General features: G+C 40.4%; 1 protein-coding gene across 6 annotated transcripts in view; it reads right to left on the minus strand.

The window, feature by feature from the left end:
• LOC134213320 (electroneutral sodium bicarbonate exchanger 1) overlaps positions 1-20,007 on the minus strand; it is a 171,861-nt gene that overhangs the window by 92,316 nt on the left and 59,538 nt on the right. For 2 of the 6 annotated variants that reach the window (XM_062692298.1, XM_062692297.1), the window contains exon 1: positions 17,725-17,772. The exons of 1 other annotated variant lie outside the window; for it this stretch is intronic. In XM_062692298.1, the coding sequence (XP_062548282.1) occupies positions 17,725-17,756 (32 nt within the window). In that variant the 5' untranslated portion in view covers positions 17,757-17,772. Of the gene's footprint in view, positions 1-17,724; positions 18,904-20,007 lie in introns of those variants that run through there. 3 more of the 6 variants (XM_062692283.1, XM_062692282.1, XM_062692281.1) reach the window with 3 other exon arrangements.

A 20,007-nucleotide genomic window follows, 5' to 3' on the forward strand; every position in this document is an offset into this window, starting at 1 on the left:
CTATGGCGTCCATATACAGAGTGGACTGACTTGCAGTTAGCGGCAGTAAAGATCTGTATGAAGATGTTTCCCAAACATCATTGGGATGGCCATTCACATTAAATCCAAAAATGCTGCTCTAATAACGTCTAGAAAGCAAATATGTATATGCATACGATGCTTATTGCTCCAAATAATTAGAATTGCCCATCCAAAATTAAAAAAAAAATTTTGTCATAGAACGAAAAAAAACGTCTTCAATTTCCGGAAACGAGCCAGCCTAGGGCTGAAAGTCTCCTTGATAAAGATAAAAAAACGTCTTCAATTTAAACTGGATCAGTCTAATGCACCTGCCTGCATGTAAACATGCAGCAGACTAAAACCGAAGGTGAATGGCTGCACTTGAACTCTTCGTGGGGTGGGCGGCAAGATCAGCGTTGCCATTGGAGGAAGGTCGGACTCCAGGTTTGGAAGGAAATGCACCATTCATTGTTCTCTTGCGGTTCCTTGTTCGAGCGCCAGCCGATAGCATTGCGCTGAAACAAAGAGCAAGCGCCCGGAAAAGACGATGCAGAAGTTTATCTGCTCTGTGGCAAATGCAATGCAACAACAACGGTTGTCGCCTGGTTGAGGTTGAGGGTGATCAAAAGATTTTGCCGAACGAATTCATGATTCGATATTGGGTAGATATTTGTTGTTGCGAGTAGAATCGTGGACAGACTAATTCATTCGTGTTGGTAGAGTGCTGACCTACCAGACAAGGATGGATGTGGTGTTGAACTGTTTTGGGCATTCAGTTTTATTTTAAGGAATAGCGTGGAGAGGAGCATTGTCATCAACTATTTCGGCCCTGTAAAATAGTAGGTCATTAATAACTTACCAGACATATGTATGTCTGAAAGCTATTAAAGGAATTGTGTGCTTACGGATGATATACCGTGGACCCCCGATAATTTGAACGGTACCACATTCAATTTAACGGGGTTCATTTTTAATTTGAACTTCTGATTACTCTATGACCATCAGAAAAACTGATTTCTGGCTGCTCTCTTTGCTGGTTTGTTTAGATTCTGCATTCCATTTCACGATGTTCTATTTTTCTTTTCTCGATTCCATATGCACTATTTTGAACTATTTTTAATTTGAACGATGTTCAAACCAACGCAAATTATGAACCCGTTACGCATGAAAAATATTAATTTACCTGCTGCATAATCAACTATGAGCTTCATTTGATCATGCTTTATTGCCGTTTGAACGAGCGGAAATTATTAAATAGGTTGGCTCACGTGATGACGATTTTTATTGAGTCTTTCCGACTTTATTTGTTTTTCAACTGATGGCGTGTGACTAATCTTAGTTTTGAATGATGATGTGACTGATAATAATAGTAATAGCATACAATTGAATCGTAGTATTTTATTAAAATTAATTTGAAACGAGAAGTAATTTCAGTTTTTGCCTTTCTCGTATACTAATAAGTATACGTAAAAGCTAAATGTTTGCTCCAAAAACAAACTCCGGATCTGGAGACCCTTAGTGTCATATACCAATTGACTCAGCTCGACGAACTGGTGTATGTGGGTGTATGTAGGTGCGCAAAAAAACTCACTTATTTATTATTAGGCACTTATCCTCAACCATGTAATGCATCCAAGGAAAAGAAAAAGCAATAATAAGAGACCTTTTTTCAATGATTTCGTTGTCGTAGTCCAGTTAATCAATATGCGCGATGATACAATCTCACCCCCTAGGCCCATATTGTTACCCCTGATGACGGTACCGCTGCTGGGCAGTTTTGCTATTCATTTACTGATAACAAAGGAAAAAGGGAGTGAGATGCAATAAAAAAAAGTCCCCAACAAGGTACTTATTTTTCCAACAGTGTCGGTGACTTTTTAGGCCTGCGCGACGTTCCTGTCTCGCCGGGGAGCCGTTTCTGGTTCCGCCCGACACAAGAACTGGGTGAGCAACGAAAAGGAATGGAATTACAAAAGTAGGTATCTATCCAGAAATTGATATGACAATATTCAAGTGATTTCGACAATAGCGGGCGGATTGGAAACGGTAAAATATCTGTTTTTTGAGTATCGAGTTTAGTGGTTACCAATAGTCGGATTTACATTTTTGCGAATAATTCAGAACATCCAGTGAATAACAACGATCAAAGTTTTCATTTCCAAAATAGCAAAAGTCGTAAAAATTATTAAAAATTGTTGAAAATATGAAAATTTTAACTTGGTTACCCGGAGTCGTGCATCCATGGATGTTTGTTTATACTTGCCATCAGAGCTTGTTCACAGTTCATGCATAAATTTTCTTTGTTCATCTCCTGACCAGCGCAAACAACGGAGAATCGATGTTAATTTGATGTAGCATAACGCTTCTATCTTGTGCTGGCGATTGATACTGATTGTTTAAACTTCAGAGTCCCAATAAGCTTGCCTTCGTGAATTGAATATTAGAAAAACAAATCAATCGCAAGTCCCATGTGTTGAATATAACACAAAGAATAGTTCCTAAATTACAAATCATTTTGTTAGCATGAATAAACTGTTAGCTGGCGTAACTACAGGGAGCTAGGAGGGGCTATAGCCCCACCTAGGATCTGGCTAGCCCCCCCTAGAAAATTTGTTACTTTGTATAAGTATTGCACATATCTAGTCCATTGATCATACGGGGGTTAATGCAGAGAAAGGATTGTCTTCATTATCCAATCCCTCTCTTTGATACACTACAGCAAGTTGAATCTATTCGCTCAAGTTTTTGAACTTCGATTGCAATTGTTATAAGGCTTGCTCACGCCAACATCTGGACCCATCAAAACACGTTATAACTTATGAAATCTCGGGAACTTTTTCAAATCGGCGTATGTAACATTTTGATCAAGCTGAGAAAATGAGCTTGGAAGTTTTCAGATTTTATTTTTATTTCTATTTAGAAACTAATCATTTTTATTGCAATTGAATACACCTTAACGATACATTATGAAAAGGTTCATCGTCACTGACTCTGAAATCTGCACTGCATGTCAACATTTCAGTTATTATGATAAAAATATATCTAGACCAACATTTGAAAAGGGCGTAACAGCCAAATTTTATTCCTTTTCATTCTTCGTCCACATATATAGCTATATGTATATGCAAACGAGGAATCAAAAGGAATCAATTTTGGCTGTTACGCCTTTTTCAAATGTTCCCTGCCCTTTGGTTCAGAAAGGGTAAGGACGCGTTCTGCCAACTTGGTCGAGGCAGATTTCAAGTGTGAACAAGTTACTACATGGACGTTCTAAAGTGCCTGAATGAAATGTGTAGCTTGTGAGGAGCCCTTGAAGATGTGATGTTGGATCAGTATCTTGATATTAATCAGAATTTATAATGTAAATTATTATAATTTTTTTAATAACACTACTTTATTCCGTTACGTATTTAGTATACTTGAGTTTTAACTAAAAACACAATGTCAGTTTTGATCACAAATACAATGTCGGTAGTAATTACAAACTTATACTTATCAGTTTTTTTACTTGATTCGCGATCCTAATTGAAAACTCCGATATAATAATATTCATAGTTTATCGCGTGTATTCAGAATGTTTTGTTCAAAATTACAAGACCTAATAATGATCCATAATTTGCATCCGCTGAACCATTCTGAACGGCCGTATTGAGAATATCACCTATAACATCTTCTCTGCTTAAATAACAGACGCGAGACGCCTGATGCTGGATTATCTGATTTTCCTTAATCTCTGGTGCTTGGCTTCCCGGTGGAACTTATATTGAGTATCCTTCGGGAAGAATCTGTGCCCGGGTTGGGGGAGTCAATTAAGGCAACATTCGTTTGAACAGTGACTTGTCTTTGTGGGCGGGGACTCGAGCTCGAGTGTCGATTTCGGGAGTCTGGTGGCGCTCTCGCGCGGACCAGCACTGTCAACAGGTAGCAGAGACCCTCGCGTGCGTGTTGATGGTGTTGGTTTGCATGGGAGAGCTGTTGGATTCGTCGGGTCGTCGTTTGGGTCTTTGTTTGCAGCAGCGTATGGGTAGTTTTGAGACTTTGGTCTTGAAATGATATTTTCAAGCATTTTTCTTACATTATTTCTCCCTCCCCTCGGATAGGTTATCTTGCCGCGATGGGTGGGCTTACGCCATTAGCACTGATATGGCAACCAAAGACATATCCTGTCGTGGTGATATCACATGTTGACTGTTTTTGTTTAATGCCGCGTCACATATAATCTGGCATTGATGCACTGATTTTACGCATGTGCATGTGATTCAACGGACATCGTATCTTGGAGCCTTGAATAGTGATGCAGACAGGTAGAGGTCCTTTTCATCAGTGATGATGATCTCTGCTATGCGGCAATACTTTTCTGAGGCGATCCCTGATGATGATGAGTCGTAGCCACGCTTAAACATAGCTAGGTAGGAATTAACCAGTAGAAAATATCATCAAGACATTCTGCATTTTTTCACGTTTGCTTAACTCTTAAGCGGTGCTTACTTATACGCTTGAACTAGGATACTCGTCTGAGAGGAGGTGACCTTTAGCAATAGAGACAATGAACTGACATCAAAACGTAACATAATCTACATTAAGTATAGAATTGAACTGAATAACGTAGGAAATATAAGATAACTAAGACAGACAGAGTAATAATGACAAAGTGCGAAACATTCGACATAATTATGACTAGATTAACAGTAGATCCATAGACATAAAGATCTATTATAAGACTTCCTAAGCCTATCAAAAATTCGAAGCTCAAGAAATGTCTGTAAAATTATTACCTGTTGAATTTTATTCGGAGGCGATTTCGAAACTTTTGAAGACCAACAGGCCCATAGCAACAGTATTCGATGTTGTTAAGTTGAGAATTTTTGATGATTGCTGGGCGCACGGTACTGAAGTGTGGCCTGGTAAATAGACTAAATAGATTCCAAAATAAATTTTAAACGAGTCATATTTATCAAAATCTAGTGCGTTATTATTGTTTCAAAATGCACTTCTATTCGAGTTTTCTCTCTTTGTCATCATATCTACAATAAGACTGACTCTCGCGATAGATTTTAAGCTTATTATTTTTTGAGCTTCATTTGTTTGATGGAAACTGCAAAGTTTTTTCAAATTTTTTTTTCAATGACTGACTAGTTTTTGTTTGCGTTAACATTGTAGTAGGGATAGTAGTGATAATTGCTGATCTCGATGAAATTGTGAAAACAATGGTTGTTGATATGAAAATGGTGATGTTGTGTGGTTATGCAAGTGTTAGTGAAAAGGTTAATACACAAGTTGGTATTGGTGGTGTAGACATAGTGACAGAAGAAGCTAGGTAAAACATAAAGTTGATTTGGGATGGGAACATGTTCGCAGTGAGCATGAAGAATGAATTGCAATATTGAGTTGAGGTGCTAGAAGTGGGAATTATTTTATAATTATACTAGAAATAATGTAAAATATTCGGTACATGTCCAATGAAAGCTAGTAGAAGTGTCGGTTCTTATCTATATATATAAAAATGAAATGGTCTGTGTTCGTATCCGCATAACTCGAAAACGGCTGGATGGATTTTTTCATTCCTTCAGCAAATATGTTCGTTATCGTTTCCGACGGGTTTATACGATATTTCCTCATGTAAAAATTACGATTAAGGATGAGAAAACTAAAATATATATTTATATAGGAATTTCGCTTGAGTAGTTCAGAACGCGCATTTTCGCCTACTATGCAGGACAACGTCTGCCGGGTCGACTAGTATAGATATAAAAATGAAATGGTCTGTGTTCGTATCCGCATAACTTTAAAACGGCTGGATGGATTTTCTTCTTTACTTCAGCAGATATGTTCATTATCGTTTCCGACGGGTTTATATGATATTCCTTCATGCGAAAATTACGAATAAGGTTGAGTAAATCGTGAAATACTAAAATTAAGATTCGTATGGAAATTTTGCATACGCATTTACGCCTACTATGCAGGACAACGTCTGCCGGGTCGACTAGTATGATATATAACAGCGCTCGAAGATCGATTCATTGTGTGTGTGTTCATGACTGTAAATAAGATATTTGTGATAACAGGGACAATAGTAATTATGATAGTGATGGTGGTGAAAACGATAATAAGTGATGCTACCGGGATTATTGTGTAGAAAACTATTTGAATCAGGCCTTAACAGTGACCATTTGAGCAACGTAGCTTAGAAACGTCTGTTAATGATCAAAAATAGAGGCTTGTAGAAGCAAATTTAATCACCGGATCAACAGGGAATAGACCTAGTGTTAAGTTGGAGTGATGAGTGATAGTTATAATGGTGAAAACAGTGATCATGTTATTGAAGGGGACTATTTAATAAAACTATTTGGATCAGGCCTAAAACAGTGACCATTTGAGCAACGTGGCTTAGGAACGTCTGTTATTGATCTAAAATAGAGGCTCATAGAAGCAAATTTAATTACCGTGGGGAATAACAGGGATGGACCCGGAGTAGAGTTTGAGTCGAGAGACTGCCAACGGGTTACATGAAAAAGAAGAAAAAAAAATTTTTGGCTGTTACGCCTTTTTCAAATGTTGGTCTAGATATGGTACAACGTTCTGCTACAGATAAATCACAAACGTCGTTTGATAAGTCAACAAGACCGAGGTCATGCTACTTTCGTCGAAATGTTACGCTGCTCCGTACGCTGCATTGTTGATACGTCGAAATGATGCGTCTAGTTGAAACGTTTCACGCACATGCGACAAAAAAATTGCAACACTTACAACACGACGTAAAAACATTGGTATTACAAGTACTTAATGGATAATGGACAATTCCTTGAGATTTTCAAGTTTTTCCAGGTTTTGTGAGTACAGTGTTGACCCGATTTTGTCACTCCCCGATTTTGTCTACCCCCGATTTTATCACGTTTTCGACCCGATTTTATCACGTCCCGATTTTGTCACGTTTTCGACCCGATTTTGTCACCCCAAAAATTTTTGTCATTCTTTTTATTTTCGTAAATAATACCAAAAACAGCAATGATTTTCATGAAATAACTTTCACCGCCTGTAGTTTATTACGAAAGACTTCTGAGTACCTGGGAAATAATCTGTAAGCAATTTCAACAAGAAATAACGGGTATAGTTCACGCATTTGGCCTTTCCAAGGCATAAAATGATTCATATTTGTGGAATGAATTAAAAAAATGAAAATATTTTTTTTCCAATTTTGTCACATACCCTGTTTTATCACCCCAAAATTCACCAGGGGGGGGTGATAAAATCGGGATATTACTGTAATTGTTATCTAAATCGAGCGTATGATCTAAACCTTCCTAACTAATACCAATTCTAAAAGCTGCAGCGCATTTTAATTATCACTGTAGGCTTCTTGAGAAAGGTTCGGTAAAACTCTTAGATTTCAAGTAGAGGTAACTAAAAGTTGAATAAGAAAGAACTTTGTATTCTTTCGGATGGGTTTTCAGAAACTCCGCATACTATTTAATTCTCTAAACTCCTATAGACCAGTGCATGATGACGTAGGTTGACAGTTCACAGAGCTTTTTCTCCGGGACTTAGCCTCCGGCGCAGCTTCTGATAAAATTGTTTCGTCATTTTATTCGCATGTAGATGTCCTTTGCGATTGATTTCGTGCTGAATGCAAAGAATAACACTTAAATATTCGGATCACAGCAATTTTAAACTAAAAATATAAATTTTAATTTTCCCTTCATCGATTTTTCTTCTAACACCTTGTAAACAAGCTCTGTGAACTATCAAAATAAGTGAGGTTAAGTTAGAGTTTGCATTGGTCTATTGTCGCTGCAGCAATGAAACCAGTGAAAATGTCTCAGTAGGCGTGAAACAGACTTACTGAGAGAAAAGATGTGTTAATTGTTCCTATGTGCAAACAAATGCTCCTATGAGTTAATTTGTTGCAATTTTTTTAACTTAATTGAAAATTAACGACCAATAATTTGTATTGGGATGTAAAACTGTTTTTTTTTTCAAATCATCCTAAAAGTTATTCTAACAGAAAAGAGAGGTTAGTTAGTTGTGGTCAGATCGCCGTTTAAAAGCTCGAAGGAATTGTCAGGCCACTGAATTGAAAGCTGGCGCAAAGAGTTCAACCAACTAATTCATCCAATATTTAATTTATAATGTATTCTAGGTTCGAAGCAAATCAAAAAATCCTTCAAAAATCAGGATCGTGCTTCACATTCTATTTACGGCGAGCGCAACACCTTAGGTTTTCTGAACCAATCAAGAATTTTGGGAATCCTAGATTTTTGTAACAGGGCTGAGCGTCGACGAACTTCACTTGAAATATTTAAGTCGTCTATTGATATCTGGTAGACCAACAATAAACATCAGTTGAATCGAGCTAAAATGATAAACTTTCTGTGTTATGAGTGTTAAAATAGAAAACTTTTAAAAAAGGTTAACCCCCCGTAGAATTTTTTATTAGTTACGCCAATGGATATTTTAAAACTGTGGTCTTGAAAAACTGTAGTTTAAACATTGGGTCTAAAGTGATTGGCATCTAGAGTAGAAGAACCTCTATTCAATTGCTGAACAGTTTTGGTTCAGTGGTTGGTTTATCGGACAGTACAAAATCATTAGAAATTAGTACATTTTGGGATCAACACGACTTACAACTCGAAATAAATATTAAGTTCTGGTTTGATGAAACGATATCAGCCGAATTTCCAAGCAAGGGAGAATATTTTGTAAAATACAAAAGACCGGAACACCGTCTTCGACCAGAGGTCCTACAGACTGAACACTTAAAAACCTAGCATGCGACAACGGACAAGACACATAACACTCAGTGGACGAGTGGAGAATTGTTCGATCACGAAAAGTTTTCTCCTTACCGGGCGGGAATCGAACTTACACCTCCACCACTCACTTATCGCGACAATTTTCGATTTGAAATTGATTGATTTTTTGATGTAAAATTTAATTTCCCATGATTCAGCATTTCCTAAATAACTTTTTAGGCAAGCATCGAATCATTTCGCAACAAAGACGATCTGTTTCCTTGCTAAATTTCCTAACAATTTTCCTAATATATTTATTTTTTTCTAAAAAAGAGCCAAATGAACATTTGGAGGCGAGCCAGCCTGGGGCTGAAAGTCGCAATAAACACTATAGAGCTTGCTGACGTTTAGTCATCTTTCTCTTGCACGCGCACAGCAGGAATGGGATTTGTTTTCATCGGGAAACGCTTCCGAAGCGTTTCCCGATGAAAACAAATCCTATCCTCCCCATGCGCTTGAAAGAGAAGGATGAGTTATCGTCAGCAAGCTCTATAAGGAGTGAGAAATGAGAACAAAGAAGGGAAAAGCGAGGTTTCTCTCTTTTCAAACGTCATTTCTCACTTTTCACTTAATATTTTTACAGTGAGAAATTAAAATAATAAGTGAGAAGTGAGACACCGATTAATGAGAATTGAAAAGTGAGAAGTAAGAAATAAGAAGTGAGAAATAAGAAATAAAAAGAGAAATGAGAAGGTAGGGATGATGAGTGACACGTTTTGCTTCTCTCTATGAGGATAAGAAGGGAGAAATAAGAAGTGAGAAATTAGAAATGAGGTTTCTCTTCTTACTGATTGAATCATTTGTTTGAGAAACTGCATATGTATATCCATTTTACACAATTTTGAGAAAACAACAAAAATCATTCTAAATACTCACGCTCCTCTAATGCGGACGTGTACTATACACATGTGGAAGTATTGGCTTGAGAAATGGATTGCGAGTGATTTGACTATGCGTCCAATTTGGGAATCTCGAGCTCGTTCAATAGCCGCTAGGTTGTGAAGACCGACGGAGGTCCTTCGTAGCTTAGTTGGTTAAAGCACCAGTCTAGCGTACTGTAGGGTCATGGGTTCGAGTCCCATCGAAGGGAAAAGTGGTTACCTCCAATACATTTTCCAAATCAATGTCTTCCACATATTGTACATATTCACATATGAGTTTTCATAACATTATAAATTAACGTCTAAGTCGGGTGGTTTAATCCCCGGAAATAGGCAATGAATCGCCTGCTTTGAGCGTAATTACAGCGGCACACTAGGAGTTATCTTTCTGAAATCAGTATCATCTAAGTTTCGATATCTCAAAATTAGGCACCTTCATCGAAAAAATATTTGGTAGGCGTAGTAGCGGACACCTTCCTACATAACCGGTACCAAATAGTTTTTCATGAAAAGTTTCTAATTTTGAGAAAACCCGCGTTAGATGTCTTTCGCCATACAAATTTCTGGCGGTTAACGCATGCTGGCTATTTGCGCATATACGATAGCGCCTGGATGTGGAAGCGGCGAGTAGAAAATTAGCCACTGCCAATAATTCATTAACTTTGATTGAACTGAACAAAAAACTGTTTATAATGATATGGAAATTCTAATATCATCTTCCAAACTTGGACGTACATGTTCATGATAGAATTGGGTTGTTTAGGGGGTCGTTCAAAAATGATGTCACAGGTTTTAGGGGGGGGAGGGGGTCTAAGATTTTGTGACAGTACATGTACTAGGTATACAAAAAAGCGTGACAGAGGGGGGGGGGGGGTCTAGAAATCCCAAAAAGTAGTGGACATATTTGAATCGCCTCTAGGGGTATATATGTTTTTACATATTCTGAAATTTTAAATTTATATGGGACTACAAATTTGTTCTTATGCTGCATGGGCCAACTGTCATTCTATGAATGTTAGTGTCATTCTATCGATTGAAATGGCTTGTTGTTTGCTATACAAAAATGTAAATAAAAAGTTCACAAACAAAATAAAAATATGTTAAAGATCAGAAAAGCATGCTCTTTATGTTAAACTATAAAAAACCTCATAATTTTCTTCGCTATACAACCCAATTAAAGGCAAAAGTATAGATTTGATAGTTCTCATTAGGTTACGGCAGGCATGGAGAATATTTTAAGTCAATTTGAAAGCGAGCGGAGGGCAATATTTGTGATGGTATAAATATCATGACCTTCCTCCTGCCAAGCTCCCGTTTGAAGAGGGAGGGAAGAGTAACAGTGTGGAAGCTGATATCTCTCTACTGGTCAGAATTAAGCATAGCATAGCATAGCATAGTTACGGTGCACTTCGTAGATTGGACACTAGTGATACTCATGTTTTTCTTTTGAAATCCTTATCCAGATTTCTATCAGAAATTAAGGTGGGTGTGGTCCTTGATTTCAACCTAGGATAAGAATCATAAAAGCATGAGGATTACTACTTCTTGGGATGGGAAGGAAGTGTTGATGTAGTACTTACTTAACGAGAGGCCCCCGACTCAGCGACACCCTCATAAGTACCACGGATTTGGATATTGGGGAAGGTATTCGTTGGATCAAATTACGTAACGCCGTAGGGGGAGGGAGCCCGAGCAGCACAAGTCAGACAAAAACTGTTGCAGCAACTTGATTGTGACTAAATCGTGTCACATATGAGTTGCAGTAATACGTGTGGAACATGTGTGCTGCTAGGGAGGTGTCAGTTCGAGCGTTAGGATTCTTACAAAAATATTAAATAATCTCTTTGAATCTCGGGGCAAGTTAAAAAAAACCATCCTCCTCATACTTCAGCCTGAGAAAGCCGACTTCGCTTAACGTAATATGAAAACAGCTCTTATGAACTGTTTCACCAAACGACATTTTCGGCCGTGTGACTCACTCGCTCAAACGGCCCATTTTGACAACTATTTCAGCCGAACAGCATTTTCGGCAAAACAACCTGTTCGACCGAATGACGCATCGCAGAATGATTCGCCGAGCCAGCGGCGTTTTGAATCTTCTTTCTAATGAAGCTTCCTCCTTTTTACGATGTTTATTGCTGTAGCATATGTTCTTAATTCATTTTTTCATTTATCCAAGCCTTGATAGCATAAATTCCTAAATCCGTATAGTTGGGTGAAAAACAACCCATGTAAGAAGGAGACCACGTTAAAAGCGACTCCAGTCCTTTTTATATATGTAACATGTTCCGCCATACGACATTTTATGCCGTATGGCCTGTTCGGCTTAAGGACACTTTGGGTAGTATGACTTAATCGGATTTTTCGTCCAAACTACCGGATCAACCAAGACTTCTACAATGTCCTCATCATTTGTCGTATCTGTCCAAAACTACGAGCAGCACTTCTCTTGGGAAACGACGCACCACGCATTTTGCTGGTAGTATACACGATTCCTCTGGGGAGATAGCAGTGCGGCGTTTCCTAAGCTGCGGTCGTTCCTTTTGACTATGGAAGGCCACGTGGAATTTCGTAAACAATATCCAACCCGATTCAATAAGCATATGCGCATCATGTAAACCAAATTTTCTTGAATACGAAACGTATAAGGTACTCCGAAACGTTCTCGAGTTCAGCCCAGGGAATTTACTGGATCAACCATGGCTTCTGCAATGTTCTCATCATCGGATATACCCAATCCGGGTCAATTAGCATGTGATCATAATTTCCAGCAGGGACTATGTCTTAGGACTTGACGACTCCTCCCCAGGCCATCTGCGAGTTGTGGCGCCTGCCTAGGATGTGGTGGGGCTTGACAGTGGGCCCTGTTAAACCTCTATAAAAAGCTGCATGTATCCGCAAGTAGGCTCCGCCAAAGCGACCGTGTGCCGCTCAAAGCGCAAAAGCCCAAGTCCTGGTGTTAGGTGGGACGCTAAACAGCCCTGACACGACGGCCCTCCGACGAGGCAGGAGGTTTGCGCAGGCCCAATAAGCCGCCTTTAAAAACAATTATTACGAACGACATAGAAGATAATACGACTCGATACAATCGGCAAGGACCTAGGCGACGAATAAAGGATCACAATTGGAAGCTTGGAACATGGAAATGCAAGTCGCTAGGCTTCGCAGGTTGCGACAGGATAATCTACGATGAATTACATCCCCGCAACTTCGACGTCGTGGCGCTGCAGGAAATCTGCTGGACAGGTCAGAAAGTGTGGAAAAGCGGGCATCGAGCGGCTACCTTCTACCAAAGCTGTGGCACCACCAACGAGCTGGGAACCAGCTTCATAGTGCTGGGAAAGATGCGCCAACGCGTGATTGGGTGGCAGCCATGTGCAAGCTGAGGATAAAAGGCCGATTCTTCAACTATAGCATCAGCAACGTGCACAGCACACACGAAGGGAGACCCGACGACGAGAAAGAAGCGTTCTATGCACAACTGGAGCAGACATACGATGGATGCCCACTGTGAGACGTCAAAATCGTCATCGGTGACATGAACGCTCAGGTAGAAAGGGAGGAAATGTATAGACCGGTTATCGGACCGGATAGCAAAAAAAAGCCACCACCATACAGTACCGTGCAAAATAACTGTAACCTATGTACCGAAGCGGGCGCCATTTTTCTATTGAATGGACTAAGTATATTAGTGTGTAACACTACCATTCTAACAACGAAACAAGCTTCAAATCCTTGAAAAAGATAAAATAAATTACCGAAACCGTCGGATGCAGAAGTAAACTTGTTTTTGCTGCTTTACAAGACTGCAACGTCCGAAAACGACTTGATTTTCCAGTATGCACTTACCGCAGTGCGAATATTGAATCCGACCACTACCTCGTTGCAGTATGTCTGCGCTCAAAACTTTCGTCGGTGTACAACACGCGTCGGAGTTGTCCGCCGCGGCAAAACATTGGACGGCTACACTACGGTAGACTAGCCCAAGACTACGCGCAGCAGCTGGAAGTGGCACTCCCAACGGACGAGCAGCTAGGCGCAGCGTTTCTTGAAGATGGGTGGAGACATATTTTATCCGCCATTGAAAGCACCGCAACCGCTGCACTAGGCACGGTGGCTCTGGATCAGAGAAATGACTGGTATGACGGTGAATGCGAGCAGTTAGTTGAGGAGAAGAATGCAGCATGGGCGAGATAGCTGCAACACCGCACGTGGGCGAACGAGACACGATACAAACGGGCGCGGAACAGACTAAACTCGATTTTTCAGAGGAAAAAGCGCCAACAGGAAGATCGAGACCATGAAGAGACGGAGCAACTGGACCGCGTTAATAATGCACGAAAGTTTTATGACAAGTTGAACCATTCACGTAAGGACCACGTGCCACAGCTCGATATGTGTAATGACATAAACGGGAACCTTCTGACAAACGAGCGTGAGGTGATCCAAAGGTGGCGGCTGCACTATGAAGAGCACCTGAATGGCGATATGGCAGACAACGGTGGCGGTAAGGTAATGAACCTAGGAGCACGCGCGCAGGACATGCTACTTCCGGCTCCGAATCTCCAGGAAATCCAGGAGGATATCGGCCGGCTGAAAAACAACAAAGCCCCTGGAGTTGACCAACTACCAGGAGAGCTGTTTGAACACGGTGGTGAGGCACTGGGTGAGCATGGGAGCATGAGGTTCAGCCGCAGGAGTGGATGGAAGGTGTCGTACAAAAAGGGCGATAAGCTGGATTGTAGCAACTACCGCGCAATCACATTGCTGAACGCCGCCTACAAGGTACTCTCCCAAATTTTATGCCGTCGACTAGCACCAATTGCAAGGGAGTTCGTGGGGCAGTACCAGGCGGGTTTCATGGGCGAACGCTCTAACACAGACCAGGTGTTCGCCGTACGTCAGGTATTGCAGAAATACAGCGAATACAATGTGCCCACACATCATCTATTTATCGACTTCAAAGCCGCATATGATACAATCGATCGGGACCAGCTATGGCAGCTAATGCATGAAAACGGATTTCCGCATAAACTGATACGGTTGATCAAGGCGACGATGGATCGGGTGATGTGGGTAAATAGTTCGAGTTTCAGGGGCATTCTCGAGTCTCTTCGAAACGCACAGAGGGTTACGGCAAGGTGACAGTCTTTCGTGTCTACTATTCAACATCGCTATGGAGGGAGTAATATAAAGGTCAGAGATTGACACGAGTGGTACGATTTTCACAAAGTCCGTCCAGTTATTTGGTTTCGCCGACGACATTGATATCATGGCACGTAGCTTTGAGAGGACGGAGAAAGCCTACGTCAGACTGAAAAGCGAAGCTAAACGGATTGGACTAGTCATCAACACGTCGAAGACGAAGTACATGATAGGAAGAGGCTCAAGAGAGGTCAATGTAAGCCACCCACCACGAGTTTCTATCAGTGGTGACGAAATCGAGGTGATTGAAGAATTCGTGTACTTGGGCTCACTGATGACCTCCGATAACCATACCAACAGAGAAATTCGAAGACGCATCATGACAGAAAATAGTACGTACTTTGGACTCCGCAGAACACTCCGATCGAATAGAGTGCGCCGCCGTACCAAACTGACAATCTACAAAACGCTTATTAGACCGGTAATTCTCTACGGACACGAGACCTGGGCGATGCTCGTGGAAGACCAACGCGCACTGGGAGTTTTTTAAAGGAAAGTGCTGCGTACCATCTATGGTGGAGTGCAGATGGCGGACGGTACATGGAGGAGGCGAATGAATCACGAGTTGCATCAGCTGTTGGGAGAACCATCCATCCTTCACACCGCAAAAATCGGAAGACTGCGGTGGGCCGGCCACGTAGCCAGAATGTCGGACAGTAATCCGGTGAAAATGGTTCCTGACAACGATCCAATGGGAACAAGAAGGCGAGGTGCACAGCGGGCAAGGTGGATCGATCAGGTGGAGGATGATTTACGGACCCTCCGCCGACTGTGTGGTTGGCGAAGTGCAGCCATGGACCGAGCTGAATGGAGAAGACTTTTATGTTCTGCACAGGCCACTCCGGCCTTAGTCTGGTAATAAATAAATAAATAAATTCCATGAACATGAAATGTCCAAGGTCTTCCAAAATGATCTTGAGTTACGTCAAAGTATCTACCAGATGCACAATAACTAAGGAGGTGCTTAAGTCGTGCAATGTTCATTCAAATGTAGCCACTTTTTTTTCTTTGGAGCGTAGAACTGCGCTCACGGATTTTGTTGATCGGGTAGTTCAAACATTCCAGGATGATCTGTAATAATTGAAATTCTATTGGCCCAATGGACGTGCTGGGATGCTTAGCGATGAACGAATATATTATTCAGTACTCGGTTGAACGGGTAGATCGTATGTTCTGAACTCCAGGACATTTTGAAGACCCTGAATTAGTTAACGTTTTTTCGAAACGCGATAATTTTGTAATCTTATGATCAAATAGCTATTTTTGGACCTATATATCGACTTGAAACATTGTGTTTCTAGACATATTCCTTGATACATTCGAGGATATGTACTCCAGCACAGTTTGGACAGACTAGGACATCCGAAAAAAATATTTCAACGTGATTTGTCCATTCCCGTTACCAGCTGATCATTGTTTTCATGACGAGCCAATGTGAAAAAATCAATGAAGGTGATATTTCGGCCGCAAATATTGCCTAGTGTGTGCACAAAAGTGTCTTTCTACTATTTTCATTTATGGGAAAAACCCATAATGCTCATATAGTAAATAACACACAGCCCACAACGCTGGGCCGGGTATCCTCCCAAATTTGTCGTAAAGGAAATTCAGCCAATAAAACTACAAATATGTACGTTACGTGTAAAAAGTGTCAAAATAATAAAAATATTCCACCTTTGAATGTAATATCTAACGACTTGGGAAGGCCCTGGCGTCACTATGCAACGATGTACCACGCGTTTTCTCACGCATCCATGCACTGCCCATACCAGAAAAAGATTGCCCGACGCGTGGTGTTTTGTTGCCTGAGAGCTGAAAGTTGTTAACCCTTCATACGTTTTCCGGGAACAGAACATACTTTTTCGAAATGTGAATAGTAACAAAATTATTGAGATTTACTACAATTTTGAGATGGCATTAGCTAGCTATGATTGTTAATTGTTTTAGAAGTCAAAAATACAATCAAAAATCATTACCTTCTCTTTCCATTCATTAACTCTGCTTTTCATCTTTTTAGATTTAAGCCTGCGTATTCATGCCTGCGATTGATTTCCTTTGGAGACTATTTCCCCAGAATTTCTGTTGGGTAGATCTTATTTTAATTGCATTAAACTTAGAGATAAAACGTTATGCAATATATTTGTATTGATTTTTCATAGCTCTCTCAATGATTGCTGGAAATTCTCTCTAAAGCTAAAGCATACACATGAAAATATAACATGAAACGTAAGGACATCAAAATTGTTCCAAAAATTCATCAGATCTATTCAGGTGTATACAACGACTAGCGTTTCCACTGCCGTCGCATCACTTTAATCATCGTCATTTTCCAATGCAATTAAATACGTTAAGGAAGGTGTCTCTCACAACTCACGAGCTAACGAGTATACCTACGGCCCAAACGAACTGCATTGAAAACAAAATAGAAAACTGCAAAAACTGCATTCCGGTCACGCATACACCACTTACGAGGAGCCGGGTGGAGCTGACCGCCCGCTTCGCACACGTTACACTGTGGCCAATAAAAAGATGTGCATGTTAAAAATAACACCACGCAACCGTTGGGTGGGTTATTCGTGCCGCTCCATGTCATATGTTAAAGGTTGGAAAGAAATATTGTTCCAAAAGTGAAAAAAAATATATTTGTTCACGTGGGAGTTTGCCCCGGTTAGCATATGACTAAATTAAAAACGCTCCTTGTAAAATAAGAAATTTTTCATAAAAACATGAAAATAGCCAATGAAGAAATTTGGATTGATCATTTTAATTCTTTCCAAAAAATAATGAATCCAATGATCAACAAAACTAAAATATGATTTGAGGACACGTTAGCAACAACAATGACTTACCTGGCTATATAAAACCGCTTATTATCCTTCATCTTGCCTATCCAATTCCAGGTGTCAAACGAAGGCTGCTTTCAACACGATCAAATATTACCCTATTACCAGACTAACATCCCCCTAATCGTTAACTCCACAATCATCGACCGAAAATAACTAAACAAGCATCGTTATTCCCAAAAAATGATTGTGTCCCCCTTGAATGTCCTTTCTTCTGGGCCTGCACCGGGTGGGTGTGCGCTTTGATTGGATTGTTTGCACCGGCAGCTGCGCGCTGTTTACCAAAGAATCCTTCGCACAATGGCTGCTTTATCACTGCCGTGCCGTACTTGGCAGGAAGCGCGTGGTGGATTTGTTGACGATTGTACTTTCTCGTGGTTCAGGAACGAAACCGCCTCACGATTCGCAATGTGTGACTATCGGCTTCCGATGATGCGTCGGGTGCACAAACAATCGTCTGGAATGATTGGGACTTTGTCAGGATTCCACTACTGTTGGCTGGGGGTTTCCTGTGATGGTGCGCGAACGGGTGGAGAACGATTATTTGCTTGAAAGGCGGGCGAGGATGAACTGATATCTCCTTCACTATTAGATAAAGAAAGGATACCACTTGAGACTCGGTCTGGTATCACAAACAAACAAGCGGCGGAGATTACCTTACTGTATGGCTATCAGTTTAGTACCACCATTTTTCATTCATCAACTTTGTAATTTAAAATAGATTTTACAACTTCAAGTAGACTAAACATTGTTATTCATGTTATCAGGAAGTTGTTTACTGTGTTCCTATCTTCCATTTATATATATGTATTTACCACTTTTCAAATTATTCGTCGCATTTAAGCTTTTGTTTTGCAATTTCTCATATCACTAAAGGCACACTTTTTTCCTTTTAACTGATTTTTCCTTCGTCAAAAACAAGAATTTCCTCACCGCCAGCTCCTAGAAAATTGTTCATCAGCAAAAGAACGAAAAATTCACACATCTTCGATCGACCCAACGTAATGCAAACTAGAACGCATAGGGAAAACTGGAAGAAAATTCCAAACCAATAAAGCAGAGAAAGCAGGAAATGCTTTCCCTCCCGAAACCGAGAAAAAGAAAGGAAAACTCGAAATCCTGTCTACGCGCAAACGACCGCCGTATGTACGTCCGCTCGTGCCGAGTGTCGCGTGGCTAACTAACTTGGAAATCGTCGTCGCCGACGCCGTTCGCCCACCAAACAGGAGCCCGTTTTAGAGCTGTTACGACCAACGATGTCTATACCGCTCTGCTCCACTGTCTCCGTCGACGCTGCTGCTGCTACTGCTGCTCTTCAGCTAAACGGATTTGCCTCTACAGTAATGCATCGAGCAGTAAGGTAGTGATAATCCCGATCCGAATCGCATTCAATCCATGGCAATTATCTGACAATAGCGTTGCTAGATTAGACGTCAATACTACGATCTAATGATGTGTCCTTTACAATCAATGTTTCAGATGTTTTGCTTCGTTTTATGTCTATTTCTAATTGTTGCAGGTTATGAGCCGTTGTCTACTTTTACTGGACTCGTTTAGGGGTACGCGATATTAGAAACAATTATTTTTTCAACATGGTGGGAAACGAGCATCCGCAGATAAGCATGAGATTCATTGAATTTGCTTGTTAAGAAGTAAATTCCTAATTCCGCGTAAAAAACCATGTATAAAACGACCCGCGTCAAAAAACGCAAAAAAAAGCGACCCCATCTATATACACACAAAATTTTTTTTTACACGGTTGGTATTCTTTATTCCCAGGTTAACCTGATTTTTCACAGCTTTTTAAATACCACCTGAATTTTCTTTGATTTTTTGTGAATTTTTTCATGGGATTAACTCATAGTTTCATCAACGCTAAAGGTTATAATCGACTAAAACCCACCCGTGTAAAAAAAGAACTTGGTGTACATAAAAATGAGTTTCTGTTTGTCTATCCGAAAATAATGAATCGATCGGCGTGAAGATTTGTATGCAAGGGTATTTGAGGAAAACCATCATTTGAAGTTTTGGGGGCAGCAGGGACTATGTCTAAGGGCTTGACGATCCCTCTCCAGGCCACTGCGAGTTGTGGGCTCTGTTAAACTTCTATAAAAAGCTGCATGTATCTGCAAGCAGACTCTGCAAAAGCGACGAATCTATGACAAAAGTGACAAAAGGTCGCAAGAACAAAAGGAAAGGGACGGAAGGTCGAAAGGGACAAAAGTTTGGATGGGACAAAAGGCCAAATGGGACAAAAGGTCGAAAAGGACAAAAGGTCGAAAGGGACAA

Source organism: Armigeres subalbatus, chromosome 2, assembly GCF_024139115.2.
Source record: "Armigeres subalbatus isolate Guangzhou_Male chromosome 2, GZ_Asu_2, whole genome shotgun sequence".
Lineage (NCBI taxonomy): Eukaryota > Metazoa > Arthropoda > Insecta > Diptera > Culicidae > Armigeres > Armigeres subalbatus.